Source organism: Amphiprion ocellaris, chromosome 3 (genome assembly GCF_022539595.1).
Source record: "Amphiprion ocellaris isolate individual 3 ecotype Okinawa chromosome 3, ASM2253959v1, whole genome shotgun sequence".
Taxonomy (NCBI): Eukaryota; Metazoa; Chordata; class Actinopteri; family Pomacentridae; genus Amphiprion; species Amphiprion ocellaris.
The window spans coordinates 6,600,547-6,615,757 of record NC_072768.1 but is presented as its reverse complement, the minus strand read 5'-3'; the positions used below and the strand labels follow the sequence as shown (position 1 = coordinate 6,615,757).

The window sequence follows — 15,211 nt, the reverse complement described above, 5'->3', positions numbered from 1 at the left end:
TGCGCCAAAATTCATGATGATTTTTTTTTCAAAGAAAACCTTTCTGGAGTGTTTTTCACATCCTCCTTTACATTATTTCATCATATGGCACGTTTTTACAACATGTTTGAAAAATGGCATTTTTTTTCGACATAGTATAGTAAGGCGTTTTTTTTGCGCCAAAATTCATGATGATTTTTTTTTCAAAGAAAACCTTTCTGGAGTGTTTTTCACAGCCCTCCTTTACATTATTTCATCATATGGCACGTTTTTACAACATGTTTGAAAAATGGCATTTTTTTTTCGACATAGTATAGTAAGGCGTTTTTTTTTGCGCCAAAATTCATGATGATTTTTTTTTCAAAGAAAACCTTTCTGGAGTGTTTTTCACACCCTCCTTTACATTATTTCATCATATGGCACGTTTTTACAACATGTTTGAAAAATGGCATTTTTTTTCGACATAGTATAGTAAGGCGTTTTTTTTGCGCCAAAATTCATGATGATTTTTTTTTCAAAGAAAACCTTTCTGGAGTGTTTTTCACAGCCTCCTTTACATTATTTCATCATATGGCACGTTTTTACAACATGTTTGAAAAATGGCATTTTTTTTCGACATAGTATAGTAAGGCGTTTTTTTTGCGCCAAAATTCATGATGATTTTTTTTTCAAAGAAAACCTTTCTGGAGTGTTTTTCACGCCCTCCTTTACATTATTTCATCATATGGCACGTTTTTACAACATGTTTGAAAAATGGCATTTTTTTTCGACATAGTATAGTAAGGCGTTTTTTTTTGCGCCAAAATTCATGATGATTTTTTTTTCAAAGAAAACCTTTCTGGAGTGTTTTTCACACCCTCCTTTACATTATTTCATCATATGGCACGTTTTTACAACATGTTTGAAAAATGGCATTTTTTTTCGACATAGTATAGTAAGGCGTTTTTTTTTGCGCCAAAATTCATGATGATTTTTTTTCAAAGAAAACCTTTCTGGAGTGTTTTTCACGCCCTCCTTTACATTATTTCATCATATGGCACGTTTTTACAACATGTTTGAAAAATGGCATTTTTTTTTCGACATAGTATAGTAAGGCGTTTTTTTTTGCGCCAAAATTCATGATGATTTTTTTTTCAAAGAAAACCTTTCTGGAGTGTTTTTCACACCCTCCTTTACATTATTTCATCATATGGCACGTTTTTACAACATGTTTGAAAAATGGCATTTTTTTTCGACATAGTATAGTAAGGCGTTTTTTTTGCGCCAAAATTCATGATGATTTTTTTTCAAAGAAAACCTTTCTGGAGTGTTTTTCACGCCCTCCTTTACATTATTTCATCATATGGCACGTTTTTACAACATGTTTGAAAAATGGCATTTTTTTTCGACATAGTATAGTAAGGCGTTTTTTTTGCGCCAAAATTCATGATGATTTTTTTTTCAAAGAAAACCTTTCTGGAGTGTTTTTCACACCCTCCTTTACATTATTTCATCATATGGCACGTTTTTACAACATGTTTGAAAAATGGCATTTTTTTTCGACATAGTATAGTAAGGCGTTTTTTTTGCGCCAAAATTCATGATGATTTATTTTTCAAAGAAAACCTTTCTGGAGTGTTTTTCATGCCCTCCTTTACATTATTTCATCATATGGCACGTTTTTACATGTTTGAAAAATCTGACAAAAACGTCATCGTTTAGTATGTGGTCCAAAATGTGGAAAAAACGTCATAATTTAGTATGTCGTCCAAAATATCATTAAAACATCGTAGTCGTGGGCCCAAATAGCTCAACGGGTTAAGCGGGTGACCCATGTACAGGGGCTGGTCCCCGACACAGCGGCCAGGGTTCGATTCCCGCTCGAGACCCTTTGCTGCATGTCCTCCCCCCCACTCTTCTCCCCCGTTTTCTGTCTCTCTTTCACTGTGCCTATCAAATAAAGCCGAAAAAGGCCAAAAAATAATAAAAAAAACCCCCAAAACATCATGGTCTAGTACGTCATTAAAACATTATAGTTTAGTATTTGGTCCAAAATGTCAGTAAAACGTCATAGTTTAGTATGTGGTCCAAAATGTGGAAATAACGTCATAGTTTAGTATGTGGTCCAAAATGTGGAAATAACGTCATAGTTTAGTATGTGGTCCAAAATGTGGAAATAACGTCATAGTTTAGTATGTGGTCCAAAATGTGGAAATAACGTCATAGTTTAGTATGTCGTCCAAAATATGACAAAAACTTGTATGTCCTCCAAAAGATCACCAAAACATCATAGTTCAGTATGTCATCAAAAATGTAAAAAAAAGTCATAGTTTAGTGTCTTCAAAAATATCACAAAAACGACATAGTTCAGTATGTCATCAAAAATGTAAAAAAAAAAGGTCATAGATTAGCATGTCGTCCAAAATGTGGCAAAAACGTTATAGTGGTCCTTTAAGTGGTTCTCGTAATATACATCGTAATCTGAATTGAACTCTTACAATGTCATCCCACTGCAGTCATTAAAAGCAAATCTGATGTATTTTATTATAATTTTACCCTTCCCACACCTCAGCCTGTTAATGAGCCTGACAATAGAAAAGATCAAAAACAATTGGTAAACTTGCTCAGGCACAGCACCGATAACAGACTGTTAAATATCGTAACAGCTGTCATGACTGCTGTTCATTTCTGAGTGCCAACGAGAGCAATACTGCAGAAAAGACAGCTCACATTTGTAAAATGAAGGCCAGCAGGGGCGTGGTGGACCAAGACCTATGATGGAAAGTATTGGTTCAACCTATATCTCACATGGAGCTGGGTTAAAGAGGAAGGAAGACACAAACACTGAGACACCAGAGGTACAGTTTATATATGGGATATAATCAGAGGAAGAAGCAAAAATCTTCCTGACGCTGTTCCCCTGTCTGACCAGCAGATGGAGCTGCTATGAAGAGAATGGCAACTGAGAAAACACAGACAGAGGAGTGATTCACAAGAGAGAACATGCTAAGAGCCGAAGGGGAGGAGTAGGATCCCTGTTTCTCTGTTCTTTTTTTCTCTTCATCATCCAGACTGTGCATGCATGTAGCCACAGTGGGGCAAGAACGGGCTCATATACCTGTTTAGGGACTCAGTGTCAACCCTGGAACTGCTGACAAGATGAAAGGAGGTTCTAAAAATGTCATCACAGGTGGATGGTTAGGTGGAGATAAAGGGTGACTGGAGGTTTTCTGCATCTTGGCTTCAGAGATGCCAAAAGAGGCGTGTGAAGAGGAGAATAAAACGGACAAGGGCGTCTTATTTGAGCACACATACAGAGAGAGAAAGAGCAAGAAAGAGGGGAGAACGCTTATCAGGTGTGGTGCTGCTGTGTGGCGCAGTGCATTGTGGGGGTGCGTTGAGGTGCAGTGGTGTTGCCATGGTGACAGGCTCCTGTGATCAGTCTTGGAAGTAGGAGTAACAGAATGCGAATCAGCTTACCCTACCCCTCTACTCTAATCTTCACTGCCAGGGCAACAAGACAACATTTTGACCCGCAATCGGTGCTTAAGAGCAACTCCCACCTTTTTCTATGGCAGCGAGGTGCGGGCATGCAAAAGGAAGCCGTTGTCGAGAAGCAGAGGGTGGCTCGGTGGGATTTCAAGCACAGGAGAGAGAAGGGCAGGATTTCAGCTCGGCTTCAGCGGTGAGAGCAGTTTGTCAGAGGAGGGTGGGATGGGCGGACGAGGCGGTAGGGTTAAGGGTGAAGAGGTTTTGGAGAAGGTTGGGAATTCTTTTTATTTGCTTTTTCAAAAAGGTGTTCTTACTTACCGGACAGCTGTTGGACCCCAGGCTGGTCATGTGTGCTTAACAATTGGCTCTGAATCGTCTCCACTACTCGCTTAAAGCGCCGGCTGGGTCCTAAACACAGGAAGACATTAACACACGCTATAAATACTGGCATAATAGACCTCCTTTTTAAAAAAAAAAAATTACCTGGCAGATATGTTTAGTCGTCACAGTAGGGAACACACACAGGTGGAATTAATGATGGCTCACTTCCATTAAGTGTCCCAGTAAGTCTTGGTAGAGTGCCAGAACCCACAAAAGCAGCACCTCCCCTAAATGGAATACAGCCATCATAAACGCACCTGTGCTTTCCCTACAGTGACAAGTCAAAGTGTCTGCTCGGTTGCATCAAGATGCACAGTTAGCGGCATGTGGAAATATGTAGATGGAGCAATCAAGAGAGGAAAGAAGCAGGGGTGAAGAGATGGGAAAGCAGAGAACTTAAAATGTGAGCTAGAAAACTGCAGAAAGTCTGAGACGATAAATGGAGGCCAGAGAGGAGTGCTACTGTGAGCTCCTGCTGCCTACCTGTTATTTACAGTGTGTGGACAGTGACATGAAGAATCAGCCTCTATTACACCCCATTCAGCTCAACAGTGCCCCCACTTATGTGTGTGTGAGAGACAGACTGAGGAGAGCGAAAGTGAGCATCCATGTTTCTGCACAACTAAGCATTCACACGCAATTGCATAGCATGTAATCTTGCATAGCCAGACCTCATTTGGTTACGCTCAGGGAGGTTTAGGGGGGAAAAAAATCTTATCAAGCGCTCAGGATTGCAAGAACTTTTAAAAAATTCTCAGCCAGCCATTCTTTTTGGCAGCAAGTTCGAAAACACCCACCTCTGTAAACAGCACTCGAGGTTCATTTAGTATTTGCTGGATATAAACACAGTTTAATTCTATTAGGTTGAAGTGAGACAACACTGTGTGTGACGTTTAAGTGGCACCTTTTCACGTTTTTCAAGTGTACTTGTGAGCTTGGATTTCCCAAGACCTCTAAAGGTCTAATAAAATGGAAAACCAGCTAATTAAAATTGCATAATACTGCTAGTGTGTTCTCTGACCTGTAGGTTCACAGCAGGAAGATGCTGGGTTTGAACTCGATCCTTTCTGTATGGACAATGGACAGAATTAGGAATTTTGGGGTATTCATTCCCCGCCTTTGCTGAAAACACTTAAGCTGGCTTCATCAATCTATTAAACTCCACATATATTTTTGTGTTTCTCATGGGTTCAATCAGTCTCACCTACAATAGTGACAGAGACTACATTAAAGAGAAAGCATATAAAACATATCCTCAATTTAGGACTGAACCTCAAGAAGGCTGTTAAGTAACAAACAATCTAACTGTGGCCTATAAACTGTGTCACATCTCACCCGTCTGAAATAAAGAAAAGCACACTGGGTGACCTCCTGTTATATCTTGGCCAATCCTTTCTCCATGTTTGGGGTAATTTATAATTAAACTTAATCACTGATGTTAGCTTCTGCTGTAGTTGTATATAGATAGGCTCATATGGATTCTGCTGCTGTCTGATGCTGCAGGTTTTTAACAAACTCAGAGGAAAGACTCCTTTAAACAGCTGAAAGCAACAAACTAAACTTTAGCTCCTGTTAAAATTTTGTCAAAACCCTGATTACATTTATTATTGACGAATCTTAATCTGACATTTAGCCTGCATGTTCCTTGCAGTAAAGTTTTATTATTACGGGCATTTTAATTGCAATACATGTGAAATTGTAGGCGCACGAGAAAGGTATTTTGCAAACTGTGTCTTCGGTGCTCTATGTGCTGTTTTTGGACCAATAGTGGTGTTGAACAGTGGAAAAAAAAAATCCTTAAATTGCTTTGAAAAACTTGAAGGACTTCACTTGTGCATGCCTTTTTGTTAATGCCATTGAATGCAGTTAAGAACTGTGCTGTGTTGACAGTGAGACGGAAATGTTACTAGCCCTGACCCAGGAAGCCTGCTGTCTTGACCTTTATGGAAGTGAACAGGGCGCTTATTCAGATGTAAAGCTGACACCTGTAGCTGCCATCAGATTAATAGAAGAGGGCTTTATTATATCAGGAACACGTGCCTCATGATTCATTACTGTTGCTGCATTTTCCTCAGTGGTTGTCTTTTCTCACTGTGTGCACAGTTCCAACAGTGCAAACACATATATGTCAGGCAAACTAGAGAACTGCCTATAAATATGAAATGCAGATATGATGACAGGTCTCGATTAGCCTTAAAAAGACAGGTGATCATGCATGTCGGTATAGGAACAACTGGTCCTGAGTAGGGTAAGAAGGTATAGAGAACAAGTAGACGGATAATCTCTTGATGTGTGCTGAAGTGTCCTGACCTGAGAGCAGGGTGAAGGTGACAGAGTAGATGCCATTCTCCTTAGTGGCAGCCGTGCTCTCCGTGTAGGTGATATCCACCTGAAATTTCACCGGCTTCTGGAAGACTGTGGGGCCGGCTGTGGATTTGTACTCTGCTCGGAAACTGGTCTGAGAGATCACACTGTGGCTCAGGCTGGGAATCTGGAGAGGAAAACATAGAAAAGTCAGAACAGGAAAAAATGGACAAAGAGGCAGAGATAAGAATAAAAATAGGCAGCACAAAGACCCAAGTAATGGGATTATACATAGGAAGCAGTGATGCTAAATTTTCTTCCCAAACCTTGCAAATGACAAGGTGAATAAACCCTCATTAAAATACCCTCCACATACTATGAGCCACAGTTGAAACTCTAAGGAGATTAATGCCTCAGGGAGTAGCCATGCGTGCCAGGGAGACTTAAGCTAATGTAATCTTGAGCCATCCAACAACATTGCACTCTCACACCGAAAATGAATTTGTATGCCCAATGAACAGGTGAGCTCTGAAATTGTCACGTTTTGCCATAGTGCTGGAGAGGGTTTGACATCCCATTAATGTGAGTGTGCTGAGAGGTATAATTCCACTGACTCAGGTGCCAATCTCCTGTCTGGAATACCAGCTAGCATAACCCACAGGAGAAAATAGCTACCTCCAGGGACGGAGGAAACATATTTGACATTGACCTGCACTAGCAGAGTTTGCATTTACTTAGACTTTGTTAAATCTAACTGGGGTGAGGGCAGGTTCTGTTCAATTATGTACACTGAATATCAACTACCGCTGCTGAACATTAGTTGATTCTGCGGCGCACGCTGAGAAAACCATGATGTTGCCTGCAACTGTGCACGTATTTGTACATCTACACTATTATAACACAACAGACACACAGATACAATCTACACTAACTCTCAGCATCTCAGGCTGCAGATCTAAATTTACAAACACACATGCTCAAAGCCCGCATTCAGGGCAAAGCATCTATATGCTAATGATCAGTACTCTCTGTTGATTTTCTATTGACCTCAATTGGGTCTGCAGTCACAGAGAAAATAGAAGCACAGAATACAAGCAGTTTACTGAATTGCTACATAAATCAGAAGCATGTTGGCAAACACTCGGAGAGAGGTTGCCTTGTAGCATGGATAGCATCCTCCATCAGACGGCAGATACGCAGGCGATACAGATACAGTGTTGTGGCAGAGGGGGCAAAGAGTATATAGGAGTTCAGCAGAAGAAGGAGGAGGAAAAGAAAGGAATTAAGCAACAAAGCGGTGTGCATACCGAGAGAAAGGCTTGAACGATGTCTGCCTTGATGGAGCTGAGAGGTTTGTCTTTGATGACAATGAAGATCTGCTCCTCTTTTTCCAGGTTGATGAAGTTACCAAACCAGGATTTTTTGGCAAGTCTGTAAGAAAAGACGAGAGAAAAGTTTACAATGTTTAGCACTGTATAGGCCTAGTCATCGTTTTTGCTTCCTTGTTTTATCCATCCATCTATCTATCCATCCATCCATTCATAAAAAACAGGTGAGGAACTCGCTCTCCTCACTCTATAGCTCTGGGGGAATGGACAGAACCAAACAGAGGATACCCCTGAGGGAAACGAGTTAAACTATGCAGAGGAGGAAAGTTTCGCATGTTCTACACAACTAAGTTTGTGTAAAATGGACGTATGCATATGAGCATGCTTTAAATTGATAGAGGGAGTGTGATAATTGAGCCTTTCTGTGAACAGAACGGCAAGACCAGAAGGGGCAGAGGTAGATGAATTCACTGCTGGCTTCAGCCCAGGTGCACCTCCAACCACTAATAAGCCATATGGACTCCTGTTTTCTAGCATATTAATAGTACATGTAAAATATAATACTAGATTGAAACGTAAGCACCCCGTATAACCATATATAAATACCTATTTAAATATAAATATAACGTTACTTAGTGTTTTAGTTTCTGCAGCAATATAAAGGGATGCACTGCTCTGCAATAAGAAGCTGTTGTGTGACTGTGCATATATGTGATACAGTACCATCTAAGGGAAGGTGCTTTCTGGTAAACTCTCCAACTCCTTCCAGCCAGGACATTCTTCCCAGCCAGGTGGAAATGACCAAGCCAGACAGCAGCCAGCCAACCAAACAGGCATATCTAGGCCAACCTTGAGTTATCAAGCCCATGGGAGCTCAGCAACATCACAGGCTGCTTTCCCTCCCTCATAACCCACTCACTACCTCCTGCTACAGCACTGCTTCTCCAACCCAGACCAGACCTGGGGTCATTACAGGGAACTCAGCAGGTGAAAATCAAACATTCATGGATGTTACACTTTCCAAAACATCATGCTATCAAGAGCAAGCCTGTTTGAGTCAGTGACTGAGGCACTGACGCGCTATGCATAGTTATGATAGTAGTGGTGTCTTCAAAAAAAAAAAGGGCAGCATCTACTTACTCTGGGGAAGACTCTGGTGTGAGGCTGGACATTTCTTCTTGTGTAGGAACTGTGGAGGAAGGGTCCAAGTTCAGACAAATGTCAAAGATTCAGAGAAAGTCATACTAGAGAGCAGAATAAAATTTGAGCCGAGGTTAAAAAAAAAAAAAAAAAGAAAGAAAATGCAATAAATTCCGAGTATGCAAAGTTATTCAGGATTTCTTATAGAAACTGCAGTGTCACTACCTTGGAGTTTCCTGCGGTGGAAGCGTGGTGAGCCCAGGAAGCTGTTCTTGATGGAGTTGAGGCGCGTCCGCCAAGGCATGCCTCCGATGGAGGGGCTCGGGGGCGGCGTCGGAGTGGGCGTCCCAGCTGGGCTGTCCTTGGGAGTGTGCACTGGGGTGCCCTTTGGGGTGGGGAGGGGGCTGCCTCGAGGGGAGGGGTGAGGGGTAACCTGTATGAGGGGGATAGATTTGGGTGGGTGGTCAGTAAAAGGAGAGGGGACCGAAGCCACGGGGTGGAAATGGTGCAGCCGGATGGGCGACAGGGGCACCACCGGGCTGAAGGGCACAGAGAGCTGGGGATTGGCAGCGTAATGGCAGCGCCGTACCTGGGGGCTGTTCGGGACGGGAACGCTGGTGACGGATGAGGAAAAGGGGGAGGCTGGGGAGGATGGGGAAGTAGGGGTCGGAGGCACGGAGGCAGAGGGCGGCTGTGATGGAAGCTGGCAGGGAGAGGAGGGCTCTGATTTGGCTGCAGATTCTGGATCAGGGGAGGTTTCGGGGAGCGGGTTCGATCGTGTGGCTTGGAGAGGCTTCGGGACGACTTTGGGCTTGGCAGGGAGCGTCTGCGTCTTGTTGAGGGCTTCTGGTATAGGCTCACAGTTCGGAGCGAGTGAGTTGGGGGTGGAGATACGCGGGCCTGTGCGGTTCGGAATAGGCTCGGGGGATGGACAAGGGCTGGTGTTGGGGGACTGGGACAAGTCTGGAGACTGAGGCGGTACACAAAACTTTCTGACAGGCTGGATTTAGAGGACACAGGGTGAGGACGCACCATACAACACAGCCAAGAGCAAGAGGCGGTGGAAGAGGAAAGGAAAAGAAAACAAAGAAAAAAAGAACCACAACACATTGGGGACCCATGCAAGCACACAAACACATAGATAAGGCAAGGGAAAAAAAGTGTCAGAACAAACAGCCAGAGGTAGGAGCAGCCAAAGAATATAAAGGCAGGTGAGAAGTGTATATACACAGGAATGAAGGAGGAATTGTGGAAAAAAAAAAGAAAGACAAAAAGAAAAGAAACATGACATAGACCATTCAGTGACTCATGCTAAAACAAAAGTGAAGTAGCATGAACAACAACAAGCAATGCACATCATTTTGAGAAGTCCATACAAAAGACAAAGAAAGACAGACTCGACTTGTGTAAAACATACAGGGCTCTGTTAGCAGAGAAAAGCAAGCAAACGCAGACAGATGTGAGAGACACAAGGCCAGCTGTGAGGACAATTTAGGCTGCCTCAATAACAGGAGGAAGGTGGTATCTCTGCTGTGAGATTTCTGCTTTCCTGATAGGTTTCATTGATCTGTTTGATTTGTAACGGTGAAATTGCAGTGACAGTGGTTCGGTTTTTTGCCTTGGACATTCTCCCCCTTCTTTCTCCCCTTCCCTAAACTAAGTCTCAGAAAATAACCCCACACAGAGCCTCTTGCTGAGAGCACAATCCAGGCTTTGGGTAGGTCTGAGAAATCAATTTCCCTTTCAAATCAGCCTCAGAGAACCTGTGTGGTGTGAGGAGCTCGTCTTAGGATCCTGGCTAATCTCGAGCCTTCTCAGGTTAGTCAGCTGGAAAAGTTTACTACAAGCTCCACGGCTCTGAGCAAGGAAAGTGGGATTTTCTGAAGCATTCCCTGAGCTGGATTTCCACAGCGCTCAGGCCACGGAAAAACAGAGAGAGGGATAATAGGTGGAGAGGAATAGAGAGAGAAGAGGCTTTTGGGGGAGGAGGGCAGAGAAAGTTTGCGGCGCTGTCGCATCCCCTGTGTGTGTTTTACTGGGAGTTAACAGAAACATCTAAACTATATGGACCCACAGACGACTCATGCAAAGCCTGATCAAACACAGGATATGAGGAGCTTATCGTAGCAGATCCCTGCTTCCTTGAAACGCCGATAAATATACTAGTTTATTTGACAATAAAATAGAAGGGTTATTGCAGAAAGGTACAGTGATATTGGAAGTCCATGTAATGTAGCCTCTTTTTTCCTCTTGCTGACATAAACTGCAATAAGACAGAATCAGCAGTAGTTGGGTGTCCACTATCCCTGAAGGTGAACAACTATATAACCAGGAAGTGGGTCAAGAGGTGTGTGTTGTTTTGATGTGAGCTTTGTGACTTACCCGTGGGCTGCTGAGGGGGCTGGTGGAGAGGCCAGAGGAGGCTCCGCTGATAGACCGCGACCTGCGGCACCAACACAGAGGGGAAGAAGCAATTTGTGGGATTAATATGTGACTTTTAGATGTTTCAGTAAACACAGTGGAGGTGAGAGCTTGGTTACGTGTTGCACATCATCATCTATCATATATAGGTCGCTATCGAGCAACAACGACACAACAGCTACTCACACTTAGGAGTAAATGCACTACAACACAGTAACGGCAGCGGCTTGACAGCACATATCCACTCCTTGCAATTCGTCTCGCACCATTTAGGCTCCGACTTCCATTTGAAACATATAGTTTGCTGATAAACCAGACATGTTGACTTTTTTAAGCCTTTAGGGCCCCGAAAATATGTGGAGAGGCAGAATGAAGAGGGACATTTGGTTGAGTGCCATTTGTCATGTTTGTCTTTTCCCTCGCAGATGCCGTCAATAACCCCTATGAGCGGAGTCCTGCTCAGAAATGAACAATCACAGCGCAATCTGTCTGCATCAAGCGCACGCGCGCACACACGAGTACACACGCAAACACACAAAAGCAACGCCTGTCAACACTTGGAAACACCAGCTGCTCACTGTCACAACACTGTTCCTTTTTGTCATTCAATCTAATAATACCCCTCCTCCTTCACTCTCCCTCGCTTTCTCTCTCCATGTCAGCTCTGATGCATCTGCGAACATGTGGCCGAGCCTACACATCCTTTGTCTCTTTCTGAAAAGATGAAGACATAAAACCTATGACTGGGGTTTTTCAACTTAACTGGTTGAAGAAAACCTCGAGGACAAATGTGGGAGAAGAATGAGAGAGTTTAGGAAAGTAGGAGGAATGTGGGAGGGATGGATGGAAGAATGAGGAGTGGGAGAGTGGGCTGGAGTGATGAAGACTTATGCTCATTCCTGATGTTGGAGCAATCATGCAGAACCACTCTAGCATCCATACAATCAGGCAGACTCTGCATGGATGTGATTAGATTGCTTATTTCGGTTAAATCAAAAGAAAAGAAATAAGTGACACTAGAACAGACAGCTTAGTCCTGAGAGTCACAAATAGAGCAGCAGCACAAACAGCTACCATGACACACAGGGAAAAATTTAGAAACTCCCACTGCCAATATATTTTTGGAAGTCTCCCACTGCCCCTTGTATGAGTGTATTTATTGCACACAGCCATACACACAAGAGTAGGCGATGCTGAGAACGCGTTGGCTGTGATTTCTTGTTTCAGGCAGCAGCTGACCAGACAGTTGCCATCATTTACATTTAAGTCCTACAGTCCGCTGAGGCGTGCCCACGGCTGCTCACTACAGCACTTGTGCACCCGCAGCCAGTTGAACTTTATCTAAACATGGCCAAAACACGACGTTCTCCGGCCATTATGAGCATATTGTTCGAGGCGCTCTGCATCTGTTAGTGTTGGACCAGCAGGTCTATAAAGCTCATGTTACAGATGGTTGTGCTGTACAGTAATGGGCTGTCAGAGGCTCACCCTTGCTTCACAGAGACGATGAATTATTGTTGTGTGCTTAATTTATAGTGAACGACACACACAACTGGGGAATCATTTATCATCTACCATGGAAACCAAGAAGCCACATTATTGAATCGGTGCTAGAGGAGATGCTGGATCCACCAGACCATGCTGTGATTATGTGTGTTTGCTTGGTTTAAATCAATGTCCAGGTGACTGTAGATAATACACAGAACATACCGACTCTGATTATGTGCACCAATATCCTGGTTTTAATTGGAGGCTTGGGGTACTCTGGTTATGTGCTGCACAAAATCTCAAAAATCTGGATCTTGTTTCCTTGCAGTACTCAAAAAAAAAAAAATGTGATACTGTGGCATGTAAACACTTAAAAATCTAACTGTTGAGGAGCACTGTTTCTGGAATAGTACTGTACTTAAAGGTAAATATACTTAAGTATTTCCATTTTATGCTACTTTATTCCACTACATTTCAGAGGAAATTGCTGCACTTTCACTTATATGTAAATAAAATAGAACATATACAGAATTATACATAAAAATATGGCCAATTTGTAGACACAGAAAATCTATAGAAGTAGAAACTCACTCCCCCTCCACTGGATGCAGAATTAGTACTTTCACTACAAATATATAACTTTGAATGCAGGCTTTATAATTCTAACATTTTTATATTGTAGGTTTGCAATATTTACTATGATCTCAGCAGTAGAGCAACACTGGTTAGTACCACAAACCAAATTCCATTTATCTAATCTCCTAAATGAATATCAAAACCTGAACAAGTAAAAGAAATCGCTACGTATCACTAGAAAATGGAAAAAATGCATATATATTTTGAGAGGTGGGGTACCTATAATAGACTTTCTATTATCCATTATTCCTCATTTCCCATAAGCCTATTTTGGAACAGGCCTCATGTCCTCAGTGTGTGACCACCGGCTGTGTCAGAGACCCATCCAAAGCACCTGTGGGGAACTAATGTTGGGCTGTGGAGGATGGAACAAGTACAACAGATTCTAGGGGATGAGGGCATGGACTGAAATGAAACAAAGCTGAAGCAAAATGAAACGGATGATGCCAGGAGTCAAACAGCAAATGAACAACACTGCCAGAGCTGAAAAACACAATGCCACTGTGTGATTTAATGTCAGTGAAGAGAGTTCCTTTTCCCCTTTCCGCCCTCCTTTATATTGACTTTGCCCTACTGATACAGTTCCTCTACATAGAGTGGATATTCATATAAATCAACATACTGTTAAAATTCATTTCCTACTTTAAGCCCTGACAGCTCCCCAAGGACTCAAGGCATTACTATTCACAGCTCAGCTCCTCAAATTTCTAAATGCAGGAAGACCCCTGCAGTTTCTGCTGTAGAAATCGGTGTTAAAGGTGTTTTATTTGTGCTTATTTCAGCCTCTTAAATAAATTAGTGTCAATAATTAGCAGGAGACCCTGACTTATTAAGACTGCTGCGACTACTCCACATTCAAACTGCATGAAGCAACTAGAGCAGATCTGCAAAAAGAAAAAAAATCAATTGATATTCTCTTCTCCACACTGCACCACTTTTCCATATTTCATTTACATATCATTAACCTCCCTTCATTTCTCCTGGCATGTTGTTAAGATTTAAAATTAAATCAGTGGGACTTCTTGTGCTTTCAGTTTAGCTTTAAATGTCTTTTAAAGATACGTTTGGGTGTATAAAGATTGAAACGGGAACTCACATGAGAATTTCTCCATGTGTATTACTGTGCTACATGGCTACTGCAGCATTTATCCCAAATCTATTCAATTATACTTCACAGGAGCAGTCAAATCACCAGTCATATGCATGAAAATGAAGGCCGGGCAGCTACTCGGAACGTAACAGCTTACGTGAGATATGTGAGGCGAAGCGCTGGCTAAGGATTGACATTCAGACATTTTCGTTATGTAATTTCAGATAAAACTGTTTCCCCTCTCTTTGGAAATGTATCCTGTCAAAACACATGTTTCAAAGTCAGTCCTCTCTCTGACACCCTCTGATCTGAAGTTCTATGAATCTTCTGTGCTGTCGACAAAAGTTTAGCTGTTGGGGAGAGATAAGGTTAGGTTCAGAGAGAGTCAGTCAAATTTTTGGACGTTATTCCGCTACGTATTTGCTTCCCCAACACCACTGTCTATACACAAACACGCACGAAGAGAGATCAAACAAAGCGTGCATGAGGATGCGATAAAAGGCAGAAAAGTTACAAAGACACACAAAAATCCAGGTTCACACAGACTTTGTTGCCGACATCTTTTTTCCCCACCACGACTGATCTGATGGAGAGTATGGAGGGGAAAAGAGATGTATAGCGGGAGTGAGAGATTTGATTTGATTTGGAGGTAGAGGGGCTGTGGTGTAGGCCTCCCCACCTCCAATCCGCCAGCCAGACAGAGAGAAAGTAGCAGCATTTCCAACATTAGCATAGCAATTCCATACTAACAGAGGGGGGTGTTTGGGATTGAAGGTCAGCAGCACACAGGGGACCACAGGAAAGAGAGAGAGAGGTGGAATAAAAGCATAACGAGGAGCCTCCGGAAGAAATTTGGATGGAGGCGTGAGAGTAAACACACTGATCTAAAGTAGAAGAAAGATGCAGGGGAGCTTTTTCTTCATAACTGCAGCTGCTGAGATATGTAGGATTCGGGTCCAAACTTATTTCATAC

General features: G+C 42.5%; 1 protein-coding gene across 6 annotated transcripts in view; it reads right to left on the bottom strand.

The window, feature by feature from the left end:
- brsk2a (BR serine/threonine kinase 2a) overlaps window positions 1-15,211 on the bottom strand; it is a 175,585-nt gene that overhangs the window by 3,740 nt on the left and 156,634 nt on the right. For 5 of the 6 annotated variants that reach the window (XM_055009008.1, XM_055009009.1, XM_055009010.1 and 2 more), the window contains 6 exons: window positions 10,986-11,046; window positions 8,829-9,036; window positions 8,604-8,652; window positions 7,443-7,566; window positions 6,142-6,322; window positions 3,769-3,858 (listed from right to left, as the gene is read on the bottom strand). In XM_055009008.1, the coding sequence (XP_054864983.1) occupies window positions 3,769-3,858; window positions 6,142-6,322; window positions 7,443-7,566; window positions 8,604-8,652; window positions 8,829-9,036; window positions 10,986-11,046 (713 nt within the window). Of the gene's footprint in view, window positions 1-3,768; window positions 3,859-6,141; window positions 6,323-7,442; window positions 7,567-8,603; window positions 8,653-8,828; window positions 9,604-10,985; window positions 11,047-15,211 lie in introns of all 6 variants that reach the window. The other variant, XM_055009007.1, reaches the window with a different exon arrangement.